The sequence below is a fragment of the Ciconia boyciana genome, chromosome 1, assembly GCF_034638445.1.
Source record: "Ciconia boyciana chromosome 1, ASM3463844v1, whole genome shotgun sequence".
NCBI classification, from domain to species: Eukaryota; Metazoa; Chordata; class Aves; order Ciconiiformes; family Ciconiidae; genus Ciconia; species Ciconia boyciana.
In genome coordinates, this window is record NC_132934.1 from 16,804,701 (window position 1) to 16,823,093 (window position 18,393).

Consider the following 18,393-nt stretch of genomic DNA (forward strand, 5'->3'; position numbering starts at 1 on the left):
AAGCAAGTCTTCAAGACTCACATTTTGGCTAGGTTAAACCTTGCATTAATTGTATGGTACATCAGTACCATACAATTTGTGTTTCTCACAAGTATTAATTCACAAGTAATCCCTTCTTACTCTTAAAATTTATTTTAATCTTTTTCAATTATTTTCCAGTTAGCATAAAAATTTTGAAAATTCTGATTTTTAAAATTTTTTTTATTTGAGAAATAAACACAACTTTATCCTCTGTTTTGACTAGTCTTGGTTTGGATTCAGTGCTTATGAAACAGGAAAAAATATTTATGCATAGCAGATCCTAGAAAGCTTCTGTATGTGGTTCGTACAACATCTCTGAAGGTGTTCCATCAGTGAGAAAATATTGCAAATCTGAAAAGTTTGTTTCTGGTTGCTGTGCATCAGTTAATGATACTCTGATATGATAGGTTGAAAAGTAGGATTCTGTGGTTTCCCCCTACCTTCCAGTAATCTGCTTCTTGCCAGTTTTGTTTTTCTTTTGGTTTGGACTTTCTTAACAAGGAACAGTAACTTACACTGAAAGTTTACCACTATACTGTGAAATTTAATTTCAACTTGAACTTTTTGTTTGTTTGTTTGTTTATTATCATCTGTATGACTCTTAATATTTTTTTCCCTGTTTAAAATAGATGTGGGGGCTGATGTTCTGGATTTAGCAGAAACAATGGTTGCCTCTGCAGATGGCCTGATCTATGAACCAGTAAGTTGATTCTTACCTTTTTATTTAAAAAGGAAATTGCTCTTTACTTGATGCAGAGCACTGCTGGGCTGGCTTGCTTGCTTGTATTTTTCTTCCCCACAATTGAGCTGCACAGAACCTCCCCAGGTATTGTCTGATCCTTGAGTGAGGTCTGAAGTGCTTACCCCAGGAACCTGCTAGGGAAAAAGGCTAGCAATGGGATTTTGGCCTATTCACTCTCTGCAAATACAGTAGATTTGAATACAGCAGACTCCCAGATCAGTGCTTCTTAACAAGCTAGTGATTTCTGCAGCTAGTTATTTTTGCGTGTGCAAATTCTAGGGATAAATGCTAACAGTATTTGATATGGAAGGAAAACTATCAGAGCTCTCACAAAAAGAGAACTGATGTAACTGCTTTTTAACTAGAAGAATACTATGATTCTAAAAAGAGGTAGAAAGTCACCATGATATCCTTATAATATGGAATGACATTAAAAATCATAAATTGGGTTAGTATCCTTTTAATTTCTGTATTGTGAACTGAAGGCTCTGGAACTGTGTAAGCCTATGCTCTTAAAGAGGTTTTGCTTGCACAATACAATAAGCTTTGAAGTAATAATGCTGTGTGAAAGTAATTTATCATTGACAGAAAACCTATTAGAGAATGTAACTTCCTGCTGTAATTATTACATTCTCTAATAACTGAACCATACTCCAAATTATAACAGTTTTGTCCAAATTCCTACTCGTGTGTGTGAGCAGGAGGAGGTGGCTGAATGGAAGGACATGATTGGGAAGGAGCTTGTTTTTGTTTGTTTGTTCTCCTTGGAACATTTCCTCTTTTTGTCTGGACAGTCATCTCTGCTGCTGTAGCTGCTGCATGTTAGCAGTTGCCCAAATGGTTATAATCTTAGAAAGAGGAAACTTCCTGCACTTGATCTCTTTTGGCCATAGCTCTGGGTAGGTTTGAGCGTTAACTGCCATTGAATTTACTGTCTGGAGTACATCAGTGTTAACAATACATAGATTTGAATTCAGTGCACAGATGTTACTGGTGATATTCTTGTGCTGATTGAAGTCTAGCAGGTCTGGTAGTTTGTCTTAAAGAAGTGCTCAGTGTGGGATGACCCTAGAAATAAACAATCTGCACCTGGACCCTTGTCTTTCAAAGATTGCTCCTCTGCTTGTTTCATTGCTGTTTGCATCAAAACCATGCATGTCAGTTACATCATTTAGAATTAAATTGCCACTCACTGCTTCTTCTAGCCCATGTTAGTCAAAGGCTAGAAGGGCAGAGACTGCTGACTCAAGTTACGAGAGCTTTAGGAAAAGATGCTGAAGTTATAAATGCAAACAAGTGAATAATTCTGGGGGGAAGACACAGAAATTTCCATACTTGAACACTAAATGTATTACTTCAAGTACAAAGTCCTTTTATAAACTCCAGTATGTGGTACCAAGTATGAAGTTGATTGTAACTCCCCACCCCTTCCCACACCCCAGTTCTCTTCTGGGTTTCATGGATGGGACTTCAGTGCTTCCTGCATGTTTTATTAGATGTGTTATTTTTGTTTCAGGTAGTATTTGATCTCAGCCCACAACAAAAAGAATGGCAAAGGTAAAGCACTGAGATGCATGCCTATGGTTTGTATTATTTGTACTGGAAGTGTCCTTGAGGTACACCAGAGTCACATGAGAGAACTATGTCTTGGGTCTAACAGCTCTTGCTTATAATTTAAGAGTGCAAACCTGTGAAAAGATATTAATTTACTTTGCTTTTCTCGTGATTTGACATCTCTGTTATAGAAAAAATCAGCTTTGGACTTATTTGTGGAATTGGGTCATGCAGTTGCAAGCCAAGATGTGTGGACTCACTCAGCTACGTTTCCAAACGACTGCTTGGTAGCACAAATTTTAATTATGGGTTCAGACGTGTAACACAGATAGCTTGATATCTAAATGTCAAAGCTGAACCATAGTAACAGATTGGCATGTTCTTGCAAAAGCAAATGAGTTTGAGTAGTTCGTATAACTGAATTGACACACTGTTTATCATTTAAACTGGAATAGCTTTGTTATGTGTGTGATCACTGTACTGACAGTCTTGTAATAGAACCTGAAGCTTATTTGGGAGGCTGGCTAGTTTTGGTATTTTGGTAACACGCTGCTGTGAACAACAGAGCTTTAAGCTCTGTATAAAATATCATTCTCAAAGTTTATTGTAACACTTTAATACTGACATGAACCTTGCGAACTTCTTGATTTATAACCTGCAACTGAAGCTGATAATTAATTGCGAAGTTATTTTTTTGTTTTATGTTGCATGCTTTCACACTTGTCTGTGTAATCTTTAGGATGCTGCAGCTAATTCAGAGTAGGCTGCAGGAAGAACACTCTCTTCAAGATGTGATATTCAAAAGTGCTTTTAAAAGTGCTTCTACAGCACTGCCGCCACGGTAAGAAAAATTGGGACGTTGTGTCGTCTCTCCCCTGCCCTATTTAATTAGGCTTCACATTTATTGTGGTTATGATCCCCCCCCAAAGATAAAGTTGTAAGAAAAGAAGACCTTACTGCTTTTTATTGCGTTTTAAAATAGTATACTTGATACTTGCTTTGGAGAGCTGTTGTTTTATTAAAACCTCTGGGGTTTCCAACCTGGAGAAGGTTTCCAGGTTTTATGTGTGTATTTATACATATATATGTATACGTAATACATACCTTTTTAGTCCATTTTAGCTGATGCTTCCTTTTTAATGTGAATTAGTAATGCCAAAGCAATACTAAACAAGAGTCTTTTTTTTAAATGAAAGAATATCTTTCTATCCAGCAACTTTTAAAAAAAGTCCTGCTGTGACTTAATACTTTATGGTTTTAAAAGAATCAAGCTTTGAATAAAAATGTGTTTTGTTAGTAAATGCCCTGGTCTAAGATAGCACTGTTAAAATTGTGTGGAGAAATCTTGCTGTTTACACTTTATTCCAGCTACCCACAAAATGCTGAGACACTAATGCAGAAGGCTTGGTCTGCGTGAATCTAGATGCTATGTGAATTTTTTTGTTTGTTTGTTTTCCAGGGGAAATGGCTTTCTACATGAAAGCTGAAATTTCTTTCCCCTTAAAAACAAACAAACAAAAAACCCCCCACACAAGCAAGCCATAAATAAAACAAAACAACACCAGAAATGCTGTATGCACTCTTCATGCTGTAATCTCTCTGTTTGAGGACTAAATACATCCTTTCTTCCTAAGGCAAGGCTAAAGAGGGCTCAAAAAACCTTTTTTCTCATTTAGTTGATGTCTGCAGATTAATTAAGTCCTTCTGTGCCTCTATGATACTTGTTAGTGCAGTTTTTGAGATGGTATTTATGCTTGAGATGTGTTTAAAAAAAAAAAAAAAATTTTTTTTTTTTTCTCCAATCTCCCTCTAAGGAGCAGACTTGGAAATACACTCCGAGTTGTGGACATCCCAACAAGTGTGGGAAGAGGAAGGTTTCATAAAAACAATGTTGAAAGCTGTTCTTGCTACAGTGTTGTTAACGTGACTAAAATATTTTGTTATGTTCATTGCAGCATTAAAACTTTCCCAACAAACCATTTTTGGTAGAAGTAGTTGGAAAAAAATCCCCAGGGCAGCAAGATATACTTATGGTCTTATGTCTTCTCTTCAGATATCATAAGTTAGCTTTGTAGGCCAGATCTCTGAATAGAAGTATGGACGAAAGCTTATTGGTTTCATCCTACTGACCTTTGTTAGATTCCTTCCCTTCCAACATCCCTGCAATAATTCCAGAAGATTACAATAAGGAGAGGTAGATGATAATGCTATATATTTATGCTAGGAAAAAGAAATCTAACTCTACTGCTGTTATTTCTGTTAGTGAATATTCTCAAGTACTCTTTATATTGTTTTTGTTTAAACAGGGAAGATAATTCATTACAGTCTCCAGATGCATGCAGAATTCATGGTCATCTCTATGTTAATAAAGTAGCAGGGAACTTTCACATAACTGTGGGCAAGTATGTTCTGTTCAATTCCTGAGAATAAAAAAAAGACTTCTACATTATATGTAGTGCATGTATGTATATGTGTGTGTATGCTTTTACACTTTTGAGTTAGTGACTGGTTTTTATTAACCTTCCCATACATGTGCTTGGTATTATTTTCCATGTGGTATCTTTTTGTGCACAGTTAAAACCAAATCTCTTCCATAAATAAATAATAAAACCAAATACAGCACAGTGCATTGTTGCATGCAATGTAGTGGTTATGAATTCTAGTGTCTTACAGGATGAAAACTCTTGAAGATAGGTCCTCTGTAAGTGTATGACATGGAGTAGGCTGCTTGTATTTGCCTTCATTCTTTGGGCCTGTCCAAATTTCTCCTTTCTGTTACTACATAGTTCACTAACATGGATGAAGTGTAGATATGTGCCATTTCAGTACTGAGATAACATAGAATCATAGTCAGGGAGCTAAATGCCAGTTCATCTTGATTTGAGGAGAGACTTTCTGATATGCTTCAGTAATGGTATTAGCTTGCATACAAACCTGTGTTAACTTTTCTCTGTGCTCTCCAACTCTGCTGTCCTCACTTGTCTTCCTGCCACCTCTGTCACCTGAGATCTTGGCATGCAATCTGTTCTCTCTACTTTATCCACATGTAATTCCACCTGCTGTCTTTGTGTGAACATTTCTCCAAATGTCATTTCTGTTTGGTCTTGTACCACCTCTCTGATTTGCCCCTAGATGTTCAACTTCTTAAGCCCTTTTCAGAGCTGATCATTTCAGCCTTTCATCTGTACTGCCATCACTTCTCTCTTCCTACCTCTAGTTCTGCAACCCTGAATAATCTTTTGCTTTCCTTTGCTTCCTTTTTCTCATCATTACATTTGTACTTCTGCTAAGTTGCTCTTTCTCTTCTTGTAGGTTTTTTTTAATGTCTTTTCTCACTGGCTGCCTTTGTAGCTTATTGCCTGGTTATTTACTGTAGTCCTATCTTGACTGATCTCATTGTCTCTCTCCACCTTCCCTTTGTCCAAAACTTACATGCATTTGGTAACGATTTAACTTAAGTTAAGTAGGGAAAGTTTCCTGCATTATTGGCTGGACTGGTAGGGATGAAGTGTGGCTGAGAGACTGTTTTACTTTCCAGACAGAGTTGCACTTTTCCCCCCGTCTTGGCACTCTTACCAGCCTCTGCACTGTACTTTCTTTGCAGGTCTACAAACAAGTGTCCAGACCTGAAGTTAACTTGCTTAGTCAGGGAGCAAATACAGAGCGTAGTTAACTTGCTTAGTCATAGGTCAAGTACAGTAAAGTTGTCATTAGTCACTTGAGCAGTTCTGCAGCTTTTCATGTGGTAGGCCTTGGTGGCTCTTCTAGTAGCCTAGTGACTTGATGTGGTTTTGACATTTCTAAAAATGCAAGACACTAATTTTGTGTAAGAGGGTTTTCATGAGTCTGATATTCCTGTACCTTGTCATTCAGGCTGTCTGTACTCGGCAGTAATAAAAATGTAATTTTTTTTAATATAGATAGACACAATTTTTATATATATATAAAAGTTTGTAAAACATAATATATATTTTTAAACATATATATGTTATATGCACTTTTAAAAATACATATATATTAAAAGTATTTATTGAAATAGAGGAGGAGAGGTAATTTTCTACACTGTCCTGTTTAGAAAAACTGTGTCTTTTGTGTGGATTCATTAAACAAATTTTTCATAAAACTTATCTTGCTTTCTTTAGGGCAATACCACACCCTCGAGGCCATGCACACTTGGCAGCCCTTGTAAGCCACGAGTGTAAGTTCTTTTTATCATCTCCATGTGAACGAGTATCATATTGTTCAGACTGCTGTCTCCTAATTCATACGTTAACATAGCTTGCTGTTGTAAAGATGTTCTAGCTGGGCAATTGCATTGTAGAAGAAAGTGAAGAATATTCTTTGCAATGTCATGACTCAGTAGTGACTTACTTTCATATGTTTAACACTATTAGTATTATCTTTAGGTTGCTTCTACAGTAATGATAACACAGGAATCTCATATGTATTTTGTTGTAACACAGATACCATACGAAATTCCTTTATTTCAGTCCAAACTACCTATTTCCTGCAAAATCTGTTTTTATAAGGTTAAAAATTTCTGACCTTTGTCCTTAGAAACTTCATTTTTAGGTTATGAGTCTAGATGCTAAATGTGTGTTGCTGCTGTACTTAATCTGAGGCAAGGGTGACTTACTGTGAAAAATGAACTTAGTGTTGGTTAAACCTCCAAATGTCTGCCCCTGAATTTATGCCAACGCAAGTGTATAATATTACAGAGCTTAAATACCTTTACAAAATCAGGCAATGTAGTAATCTGGTAGTTGCCTTATGCTTCCTTTGTACATTTCATTTATGAAATTTTAGTCTTTTTAATACCATTACATACAAGAACCCGAACTGTAGAATAACGTCACTATTTGGCTAAGTAGAAATTTCCTGTCATTAAATTTTAACTCTCTTCAGCTCCAGGGTTGATTCAGATAAGAGTTATAATTTGTTTTAGAAGTTCTTTTCTAAAGAAACTGAATTTCTTTGTTAAATATTTTGGGTTTGAGTTTTGTTTGAAATATGTATGTAGATATATTGATATAGTCACAGGCACAAATGCAATGAAATGCACACCAGCGTTCGAAATATTCTAATGCGTTTTCCAGTGTGAGAAGAGAAATGGGTGCATCTTTTTCTCTGAGAAGAGTACAGAATCTCATAGTTTAAAAATGTTGTTTCATTCCTCTGTATTGCCTTTCAGCCTATAACTTCTCTCATAGAATAGATCATTTGTCATTTGGAGAGCTTATTCCAGGAATTATTAATCCTTTGGATGGAACAGAAAAAATAGCATCAGATCGTAAGTGTTGTGTGTTTAAAAAAGCATCTTGTTTTCTATATTTTTCCAATAATTACATTTAAAATATTATCACGTTTCATGAATCTTGTGATTTACAAACAGCATGTCCTGCTAAATTTGGTAGCGAGCAGTGCAGTGTTCAATTATCTACATGGTCTCTTAAATGGACAATTTCTTCTTAGCTTCAGTATTGCTGTACTTTGCTGTTTCACCCAAGTTGATTTGCAGTTTCTTCCAGATTTGTGTGATGCTGAAGTTGCAGTGTGTCTGAACATACTGCAAAGAATTTTGTAGCAGTATGCTACAGTGGAGATTCGTAGATCTGATTGTTGTTGTAACGGGGAAAAATAAGTCTGATTTGGTTTAAAAAAAAATAGCATCAGGAGTCTTGGATTTTATTCCTGTATTTGGTTTGCCACTTCCACGGCATGTTTTGAGAGGCTACTACAGGAAGGGTTTGTGTATCACTTTGTTTCCTCATGTATAAATAAAGGAGTATAGTAACCTAGTTTGGAGAGCTCCCTATGCCTCATCCTCTGACTTGTGTTCCCCATGAGAGTGATCCCCAGAACCTTCTAAAGCTCCTGTTGTCTCAAAGTCAGTCAGTCCGTTGGCTGTTCCAGCCAGAGTCGTTTAGGGTAGTTGAAACAAATTGCTTCAGTCTATCAGTGTTTGTTCTCTTAGGGAGCTGCACAAAGACAGAGCAATCATAAATAAATAAGCATGCTGATTGCTCTAGAAGAATTCTCTAGAAGTCTGTCCAATCAAGAGAAAAAACATGACCAGTTTAGAAGGGCTTCCAGCACTGTATAGGCAATTCAACGGCTAAAATCTACTCAAACCACTGTCAAGATGTATGTGTCATGCAAAATGTGACTGTGTGAAACTTGTTCCGTTCTAGTGTCCTGGAAAATACTATCTGTGCATTTCATTTGAAGCTTTGAGTGGCCTGACCTTAATGAATCTTTTCATTACATGAGTAAAATGTAAATTTCTCTGAGTACAAATGTGACATAGGCCTTGCCCATGGAAACTAACTTTGTTCAGGCAGATGGTGCTGAAGTAGTCTTGGCAGTGCTGGGACTCCTTGAAGAATGTCCCTAGTGTAAATGGCTTAGCTGGTTAACTATTTTAAATATTGTTTGATTTATTTGTGAATGTTGCAGATGGCCTTTAACTCTGTATTTTATTCAACAGTGAGATTTGTTTTCTTCTAGACAACCAGATGTTCCAGTATTTTATCACAGTTGTGCCAACCAAACTCCATACATATAAAATTTCAGCAGAAACTCATCAATTTTCAGTGACAGAAAGGGTAAGTAGAAGTAAGAGAAAACCGTGCAGAGAAAAATCTAACAGTGATTGTTCTTAACAAAAGCTCAAATGTGAAAACTGACACTTAGTTGTACCATGGTTTTGAAAACTCCTCTAGCATGAAGATACTCTGTAGAATGTTCCAGTGCACTAGATTTATCTGTAAATAATGTAATACTGATGGTAAAATGTATATGCTTGGTGACACATGCTAGCTTCTTGCATTAGTGTCTTGCATCCGTAGATCTGGAGTCTGATATTAGAATTAGTGATAGATATCCAGTCATTTCCACTTCACTGGATGCTAATAGTGGTGGTGGTGGGGAAATCCTGTAAGTTTTAGGTCCGTGATCTTGTGTGTAGCTTTACAAATATTTAATCCACCTTCAGTTTTTTATCCATGTGGGAAGCAAACCAAAAAATGCAGCTCACTTGAATGTCATGAACTTGGTTGTGGAGTGTTAGAAATGGAAACAAAGGTAGTTTGTATGAAAAACTAATCACACAGAAAGCATCTCTGTCTCTCAGCTGTCTTGTTTAACCTGTGTTGAACCACCACCTTTAATTATTCTCCAGACTAGAGAGCTTCCACTTCTGGGCTTGGAGAGGCTTTTAATTCTGAATCCATAAAGAAAGTAGTTATTGCAGCATAGTACGTGGGCAAATCATAAAGTACTTATTTTAAAGACTGCTGTAAATAAGAAAAAGGCCTTATGTGAACCAGTTACATATCTCATTTCCAGACACTGAACTCTGTTTTGATCTCTTATTCAAAAGCCAAAGAAGAAAATCTTTGCAAAAAGTTTAATTAAAAATGACAGATAAAGTGAGAGGTAAGAAGGAAGCCTTGGGTTGAAAGGAAATTCAGAGATTAGGATGGCAGTTCACTGTAATACAGTTTGTGCTGTTCTCCAAGGGAGAAAAATCTTTATTTCCTCACAATTCCATGCTGTGCTTTTGCAAAATACACAGCTAGGGGAAGTAGGATAGCAGTGATGTCTTGGGGTTCAACTTGGGACATGCAGACCGTGGAAGGGAAAGGTTCGCTCTAAAACTCATGAAAGCTGGAGTAAAGAGAGGAATGAAGAGGAATTTCACAATGCAATATACTCCCATCTCCTGCTGGTCTAGCAATCTGCTTCATGTTTTCTCTGCAACAACTAAGGCACTCCTTAAACTTCTGGACATCAGTCAACTGCTTATCTTACTCCTTATTGCATTTTTTTTCATCTCGTATTAAATTTTTTTCTCTGAAAGATGGTTTCTGTCAATTAACTGTACAGTCTTAGTTAGCTCTTTAATTTTTTTGTGGGGATGTATTTTTTATGAAAGTTGCAACACTGTCACAGGTTCCTTAGGAGAAAAGCTTGTGAATAGTGGAGGTAAAGTGGCATTATATACTTGCTTGCTCTTGCTGTCCCAGTAGGTAGCCCTGTTGCCTGTAATGCTTGTTTGTGCTTATCTTTGGAAACCAAATACCCCTAGCAGATGAGCTGCGAAAGGCTATTAAGAACAGTTGACTCTGAACAACTTAGTGCATTTATTTTATAAGAGTAGGCACATATGCAGACCTGGGAAAAGGTGGTCAGCTAGCCATGGCTAAAACTTGAATACAGTGAGGTTTAATTGCCAGTGGTGAACAGTCTGGGAAGAGGAGTTTGAAAGGTGTGGGCAGAATCATCTCTACTATTGTTGATGTTTGAGATACTGTGTTTAACTACATTAAAAAGATTTAATTCTAGCAAGGCTTCACTGATATCTGAGATCTGATGCAGGGCTAGTTATTTTCACTAGGTTTTAGCAACCAACAGTTAAATCTTCTGCAGCAGTAGAACCTAGAAGCAGACCAAAATGGTTTGCAGAAAAAGAATTATGTATCTTTTGAGGGTGGAGTTTTGGGCGTTCTGTTTAACTTCGTATTCTTTTTTCACCATTTGACCTCAAAAGACCAATAAGGCTTAGGGAAATAATAGAGGAAAAACAAACAAAATTTTTTTGTCCCTTGCCAACGGCAAGGTTCTGTTTAACTACCTTCAGTATGCCTTCTTAGTACCCTTCTTAGTATGCCTGATCATACATCCTCTAATGCTGAATGTTGTTATGCTCTTGAAATATAGAAAGCCTTCTGTACCTTTCGGGGGGGGGGTGGGGGGTGTTGTTGGTTTTTTTAACCATTGCAAAGTTTCTGTGACCTGTTATCATAACTGATACATTATTTTGGCATCCTTTTTACTTTGGTTTGGTAGCAAAAGAAACAATATGGTTTATGTCAATGTTAGCTGACTGGAGAAGTTGCCTAGTCTGTATTTTCCAAAGTGGTATTCTGCTTTTTATTCTGCATGGTTTTTGAGCACAGACTGTTAAATCTACAGGTGAAATGGAGCTGTGATAAATTGCTTTTCTGTTCAGTCTTGCTTGTCTGTCTTCTCTTATTAGCCTAGCCATGGCTGAGTTTGTCTTCAGTCAAGGATGTTCTTTTCTGCTGCCCTTGTATATTTTCAGCCAGACTTACCTGGCAGTGCATTTATCAACACCTTTCACTAACAACAAAATGATAGCAAACTTTTGAAAGGAACTTAAGATTGTTTTGAGGTTTCTTCTCCTGAAACTTTTTTTAAAAAGTAGAGATTTATAGCAGCCACACTCTCTTCTTTGGAGTCTTTTGGTTTAAGAATTTGGGCAAATGAGAAAAAACTGCGGAAGTTCTTGGATTAAGACTGAGGCATCTGATCTGTTTAGAGTAGTCATGGAGAGTTAGTTATTATTTTTACTGAGGTGTATTTCTTGCTGTGTGACTGTTGTCTGAAATGACCCAACTGACAAAAATTTTGAAAAGAGGCTTGATACAGGTATTCAATTTTCAGACCCCAGAAATTTTAAAATTTTGATCTTTTTCCTTTTTTTTTCCATCAAAGGGGTGGATTATGGCATATGTGTAAGTATGCACTGAGGGGAAAAAAAGCGGCATTGGTCTAATTTAACTTAAGCTTCTGAATTTCCATTATGGTATACTCTAGTTTAGGGTCTTCCCTGACACTTTTAAGAACCAGCAATTAAATCCTCTGTGGCGTGTGAATCTAGAGATACGCTCCAAGGAAGGAGGAGGATGAAGCCTAATGAGTCTTAGATGCAGTATGTAGATTTATATACCCCCTCTGGGAAAACTGCCGTAGCTAAGGCTGTTCAACAACTTAAATGTCTCCTGAAGGTCTCATCCTGATTTAAGTGATTAATAGCAGCACATAAAGTAGGAAGAGTTGGGACACCGTGTTATACCAGTGCACTCACTTGAGTTCACAGGCTAGACCAAGACTGTGGCACTTATCCTCATAGGTACCAAAAGCAGCCTAGTTAAACATCCTTGTTTAAAGGACCATGTAAGCAAGTCTTGAGAGGGTAGTACCAGAGCCGGAGAGTGAACATTGATATGCAGCACCGAAGACCAGTGACCAGGAAAGTAAATTGTTATTTAATGACGTTTGACTTTTAGAAGGTACTGGCCAAAGTTGTTTTGATGTTCCCTGGTCTTCTGTTGATTGCTAACTTTGATTAAGTAGGTCTTTGTCATCACATCTATTAAGATTGTTTTCCTTGTGACTAATAAGAAGTGGCTAACTTGTGTTTCCCTCTCCTCTTTCAGGAAAGAGTAATTAACCATGCAGCTGGCAGCCATGGGGTGTCAGGAATATTCATGAAATACGATATCAGTTCACTTATGGTGACAGTGACAGAAGAACACATGCCTTTTTGGCAGTTCTTAGTGAGGCTCTGTGGCATTATTGGGGGAATTTTTTCAACTACAGGTAACTATCAGTGCTTTCCCTCTTAAGTTCTACCAGAATTTTTTTTGGTCATGGTGATTATGTTATGGATAAATTACAGTCCTGAACCTCTAGAAGGTTTAAGACTAAGTGCCCAGTTGTGTGCACTGAAATGTGCAATGAAAGCTAGTCATTTTTGGTGTCCCAGTATGCTGTTTCTGCTGTTCTGAGGGCCTGTTGTTTCCTTCTTGGTAACTATAGCATAGTTTGTTTACTTCTGGAAGAGCAAGGAGACAGATAGATATACACACACACAGACTTCTGATATTCTGTGTATTTCCTATAGTTGGGATCCAGTGCTAAATCAATGCCAAAAGTTGATATAACATTTCCATCTGAAGTAATTGGGAGGATTTTCCTTATCTAACTTATCAATGTACTGCAAGATTTGCTCCTTCAAAGAAAGTAAGCTAAGCTGAAAAGACATGATTCACTTATTAGTCAAGGCATAATAGGGTATCTTGATTACAAGTTATTTCTTTTCTTGGCTTTCACTTGAAGAGAGCATAGTAAAGAGACCTTGAACTAAGAGCTCTCTTTCAAAGTAGGTATTTCTGTCCTGCAGAAATAAGGTATTTTCCCCCGTGTAAGCTGGGCAGAGGGAATTACATTTGCTTGGATAGGCTTGGTTTTGCTTTTATTGATGCATTTCAGAATGTTAGAATTCCCCCTGCCCTTGATGTTTCCTTTTTATGTTAATTTCTCAGTGTTTTACATACCAGTTTACTGCACTGTATCCTGTTTAAGTATCGTGTAGAGTTTTGTTGTAATACTTCTGTAAATACTACAGTTTTACTACTTGTGACAATTTAATCTTGTTTGACACTGCAGGAATTTTACATGGCTTTGGAAGATTTGTAGCAGAAGTTATTTTTTGCCGTTTCAGACTGGGCTCTTACAGATCCACATCAGTAAGAAAAACTTTCTCTAAGTATTAAATAAGTGGTACAGCTACCTGAGGATGGATGATAAGGACAACTTTGGGACTTGGTCCCAGCGGAATTTAAGATGCTTGTAATAAACCCTCCCCTTGACATACATATGAGCAGACATTCAACAGCTTTTAAAAATAGTTGGAAAACCTAACACGTAAGGAAGCAAGGTGTTTTCTAAGAAGCTGAATTAATGAAACCGAGTCTCTTAGAGATTTCTCTGCTACATTCCCTCCATCGTCCTTACTATATTCCTTTTATTTTCATATTACTACCAAATTTACATGTTTTCCCAGACTTCGTCAGTCTCCCTCACATATTCTTCTTCTGCTTGGCCTGCTGACTGAAGAAGAGGCACTGCGTGCTGCAGGGTTCAGTGTTGCTACTGATTAGCCTGCAGGCTACTGCCAAGCAGTGTAAAAGAGCTTAGCAGTCTTTACCTTTCCCTTCGCTGGGCATCAATAGGATTGCTCCTCTAGCAACTACTTTATTTTACTTTTGTTTTTCCCATTTAAGCCTGTAGGTAGCCTTTAAGACTTCTGCCTTTCTCTCAAATTTGGTTTAAGTTTGCCAGCTGGCAAGGTTATGTGAGTCAGGGGAGAGGAGGGAAGGCAAGCAGATTTGTATAATTTTTGTTTGGGAGACCAGGCAAAAGGCATACCAGAAATGCCCAAGAATAAAGAAGAGTGTATTTCGGGGGAGGGAGGGGAGATTCTGTTTCTGGACAAGCCATTAATAACACTGTTTTTGTTTGACTAGGTCCCACTTCCTGATGGCCACACAAGCAATCACTTACCTCTAATTACAGACAATAGTACGCATTAGCCTCCTGAGAAAACTTTCTTTCTTCCTGCCTGATACAGAAGACTTTTTTTTATAATAAAGAAAACATTGTGCAATATGCTGAGACAGTGCTGATGGGCAGCAAAAAAATGAAGCCTTTACAAAAAAAAAAACCCAGCAAAACAATTTGTGTAATTTTTTGTCTTTCTAAGTGCACATGGAGTCATAGAAGGTTGTGAGACCAGTGAGGTGGACCATATTCTGGAGATTAAAGGAACGTTGCTGCCAATACAGTGTTCACGGTCGAGCTGAACGACTTTGTGATGACCGCCATTGACCACTGAAGCATCTTAGTCATCTTGGTTCTGTGCCTGGGAAGGCCAGCAGACTCCAAGCAGAAAAGAGTACAAGTGGGATATGTGGAAGGGCCGGGCAGCATGCAAAGAGGAGCAGTAATAGGGCTGGGGTTTCTCTCACGTGTACAAACTGGGGTTTGGGTTTTCTTGTTCTTTTGTAATGGTGGTCCGGGGGCTAAGATACTATTCTTACAGGTGGGGAGCGATCCTAGAAAATCCTGAAGAGGGAGACAAGAGAGACCTCAGGGAGTAAGGTGGAGCCCAAGCCATAATGTTGGTCACAGCCACTGCCTTTCTGCAGTCCCATCATTCCTTAGTGGAAGAAACGTAATGCAGAGCAGAGGAGTTCCTCTGTGTTTTCACACAGCTGCTTCACCAACAGCGAGAATATCGCTTCTGATGTTGATGTGGAAGTGTCCAAGGACTCTTGAGAATGGGCTCCAGTGTGCACAGTTTTTTTTGACTTGGAATAAGAAGCCTCTTAAATAAGGCATTTGACTGTAGTTTTGATAAAAGGCAAGACTCCCTAGCAAGAGATCAGGAAATCTTTGTACGCCTCTTTCTTGGTAAAGAAATTGCTTTGATGGAACCTTCATTGTACCCCTGCTGCTAGTATGTAAGCCATGGTATGTAAATCCTGGAGATGGGGAGGAAAAAGAGCAAGAATGTGCCTTGCTTTGGTTCAGCTAAATACTGCAGAAATGTGGAATTCAGGGCAGCTGGGAGGTCTGCTAGCCCAGGCAGGGAGTGGTGGAGTTGGTAGTAGGTGACTTCAGGGAATCTGAATCATTTTGCTGCGGACAGATGATGAGAAGGGATCTGCAGAATTAATCCTTATTGTTCATGAAGGCTTTTGTAAAATAAATGAAGAGAGCAATATCGGTTTTATATTGTAAATATGCTACTGAGAATGAATGTTATTAATGCAGATGGTGCTTTGAGAAACTAAACATCCTCTTACTGCTGAACTGCTGGCATACACCTGTGGTTAAACAGTTACTCCACCAGGGTAAAAAGTTAATAATATGATTCCTTCTCAGAAAACTGATTTAATAATATATTAGGAGATGATGTTGACCCTGGCCTTACTCACCATGGAATGAATATTATAAGTGGGGGACTAATTATGGAAGAATAAAAATCTCTGTGGTGGTGTCAGATTTTGCTGACTTCTGTTAATGTACTTTATAGGACACTTGGATCTTGGTGATGAGCACAGTGTAAATAATGTAGCCTATTTGCTATGCAAAGCAAAGGGCTTCCTAAACTGAGAAATTATATGAAATAGTAAATAAAATGTGGGAAATGAGGAAGGACCTTTGTTCAGTTCGACAGTTGAGAAAGACAGAAGTTCAAGGAAGCCAGGTCCTTGGGGTTGACAGCCAGGTTTGTGGTTTTCTCTTTTGTGTTTTGTTTTTTTTTTTAACACTGATTAAAACGCCAGCAACTTGAGAAACTCTTGTCCTTAGTGAGCAAGAAAGTCAAAAGCTGTAAATTTTTGGTTCCCATTTCTCTTTGGCATTTCCCTCTGAGGTTTCTTCCCCACTTCTGCTTGGACTGGTTCTGCTTTGGGCTTTGTTCTAACACTTGTTTCTTACCTGCCTGGAACAGACAGTACTGGTGGGAGATACTGATCTCAGTTGACTTTCTGTACCAGAACTTAAATGTTATTTTCTATTCTCACATAAAAGAACCAAGCAGCTTGGCGTGTCTTAAATCCTTGTGTGGCATATTCGTGTTTGTTCTGTCTAGAACAAAGCTTGTGTGATGGCTGGTTGCTAATGGAAGAAAATTTGGGATCGACTTCCAGATGTGAGATGTGGCATTGCAGAGTGAATACAGGATCAGCTGAACCTGTGTTGCTCTGCTGTTTGCTTTCTCTCCACAGAGGGTTTGGCTGTTACAGCTAGTACCACTTACCCTCGTACCACACGTTGTTGTTAGCTTAACCAGCATGTGCAAGGGTGTTCCAGAGAAAACGGTTTATTGCAGTGACTTTTTTGGTCACATTTATTTACGTTGTATAAAAGTGAGTGTAGTGTGGAAAAAATGAAAGGAATGGGTGTCCCAAGGGAAACAGAAACCTTGATGTTGATGTGATGTGTATTTTCTGAAGGGGGGGACAGTAGATGAAAAATATCATTTTCTGGGTCAGGAAAGATGGTCAAAATTCTGTCTTTGTATCTTTGGCTCTTACATGATGTTGAAGAGAGAGAACACGGGAAGAAATTTTTAACCTTCATAAGGTGCATTCATAGCACGCCATTTGCTGTGAGCCAGCAGTGTGCCCAGGTGGCCAAGAAGGCCAACAGCATCCTGGCTTGTATCAGAAATAGTGTGGCCAGCAGGACTAGAGAAGTGATTGTCCCCCTATACTCGGCACTGGTGAGGCCGCACCTCGAATACTGTGTTCAGTTTTGGGCCCCCCACTACAAGAGAGACATTGAGGTCCTGGAGCGTGTCCAGAGAAGGGCAATGAAGCTGGTGAAGGGCCTAGAGCACAAGTCTGATGAGGAGCGGCTGAGGGAACTGGGGTTGTTCAGCCTGGAGAAAAGGAGGCTGAGGGGAGACCTTATTGCTCTCTACAGCTACCTGAAAGGAGGTTGTAGCGAGGTGGGGGTTGGTCTCTTTTTCCAAGTAACAAGTGACGGGACGAGAGGAAACGGCCTCAAGTCGCACCAGGGGAGGTTTAGATTGGGTATTAGGAAAAATTTCTTCACCGAAAGGGTTGTCAAGCACTGGAACAGGCTGCCCAGGGAAGTGGTTGAGTCACCATCCCTGGAGGTATTTAAAAGGTGTGTAGATGTGGTGCTTAGGGACATGGTTTAGTGGTGGACTTGGCAGTGTTAGGTTAACGGTTGGACTCGATGATCTTAAAGGTCTCTTCCAACCTAAATTATTCTATGATTTGCAGACTACTCTGGCTCCCCTGTCCCCCTCAGCTGTCTCTCTGGGCAAAAAGTCTTCCCTGCTTCCAGCTGGTGTGGTTGGGGTTTTGCTCTGCTGCTGCTGTGCTCTCATGGGGTGTAGGTTGTATTAGCAGGAGTACAGTTGCCTGGAGTGCTGTACCTGGATGTGGGTGTCCCCCGGGTCCCTTGAGCTGCACCCCGGTGTCATGGAAAGCCAGCTCCAGCCCCAAGAGGTGGGGAGGGGGTAGGACTGGATATTTCTCAAGTAACTGATGTTTTTAGGGCTCAAGAGAAAACACTGAGCTGGGTTTTTAACAGGACAGACCACCTTCGGTCCTGTCACCTGCAAGCCAGAATCACACAGTGTTGACAAGAAGGTGCTGTAAAATGTCCGAGTTAAGATGACACACTTCACTACTGTGTTTCTGGATGTATTTCGCAAAACATTTCTCATTAGAGAAAGAAAAAGGTGAGGATATAGCCAGCCCTGGAACCCGCAGGAGTTCAGTAACGGTGCTTTAGGGTACAGCAGAAGACGGGACGAGGTGTTTCAGTGGGCAGGGGAGGCCATGCAGGGCAGGCACCTGTTCTGCAGAGGAGGCAGCAAAAGCAAGCTAGCAGGGTAAAAACAAGATGTGATCAAAACCCACAGTTGTGAGAGAATTCAGGGC

General features: G+C 38.9%; 1 protein-coding gene across 4 annotated transcripts in view; it reads left to right on the plus strand.

The window, feature by feature from the left end:
• Positions 1–18,393, plus strand: part of ERGIC2 (ERGIC and golgi 2) — a 36,131-nt gene that overhangs the window by 8,335 nt on the left and 9,403 nt on the right. For 2 of the 4 annotated variants that reach the window (XM_072859877.1, XM_072859868.1), the window contains exons 5-11: positions 651–721; positions 2,280–2,320; positions 3,057–3,158; positions 4,624–4,719; positions 6,460–6,515; positions 7,509–7,607; positions 8,825–8,922. In XM_072859877.1, the coding sequence (XP_072715978.1) occupies positions 651–721; positions 2,280–2,320; positions 3,057–3,158; positions 4,624–4,719; positions 6,460–6,515; positions 7,509–7,607; positions 8,825–8,922 (563 nt within the window). Of the gene's footprint in view, positions 1–650; positions 722–2,279; positions 2,321–3,056; positions 3,159–4,623; positions 4,720–6,459; positions 6,516–7,508; positions 7,608–8,824; positions 8,923–12,561; positions 12,725–13,573; positions 13,654–14,433; positions 14,644–18,393 lie in introns of those variants that run through there. The other 2 variants (XM_072859861.1, XR_012042212.1) reach the window with 2 other exon arrangements.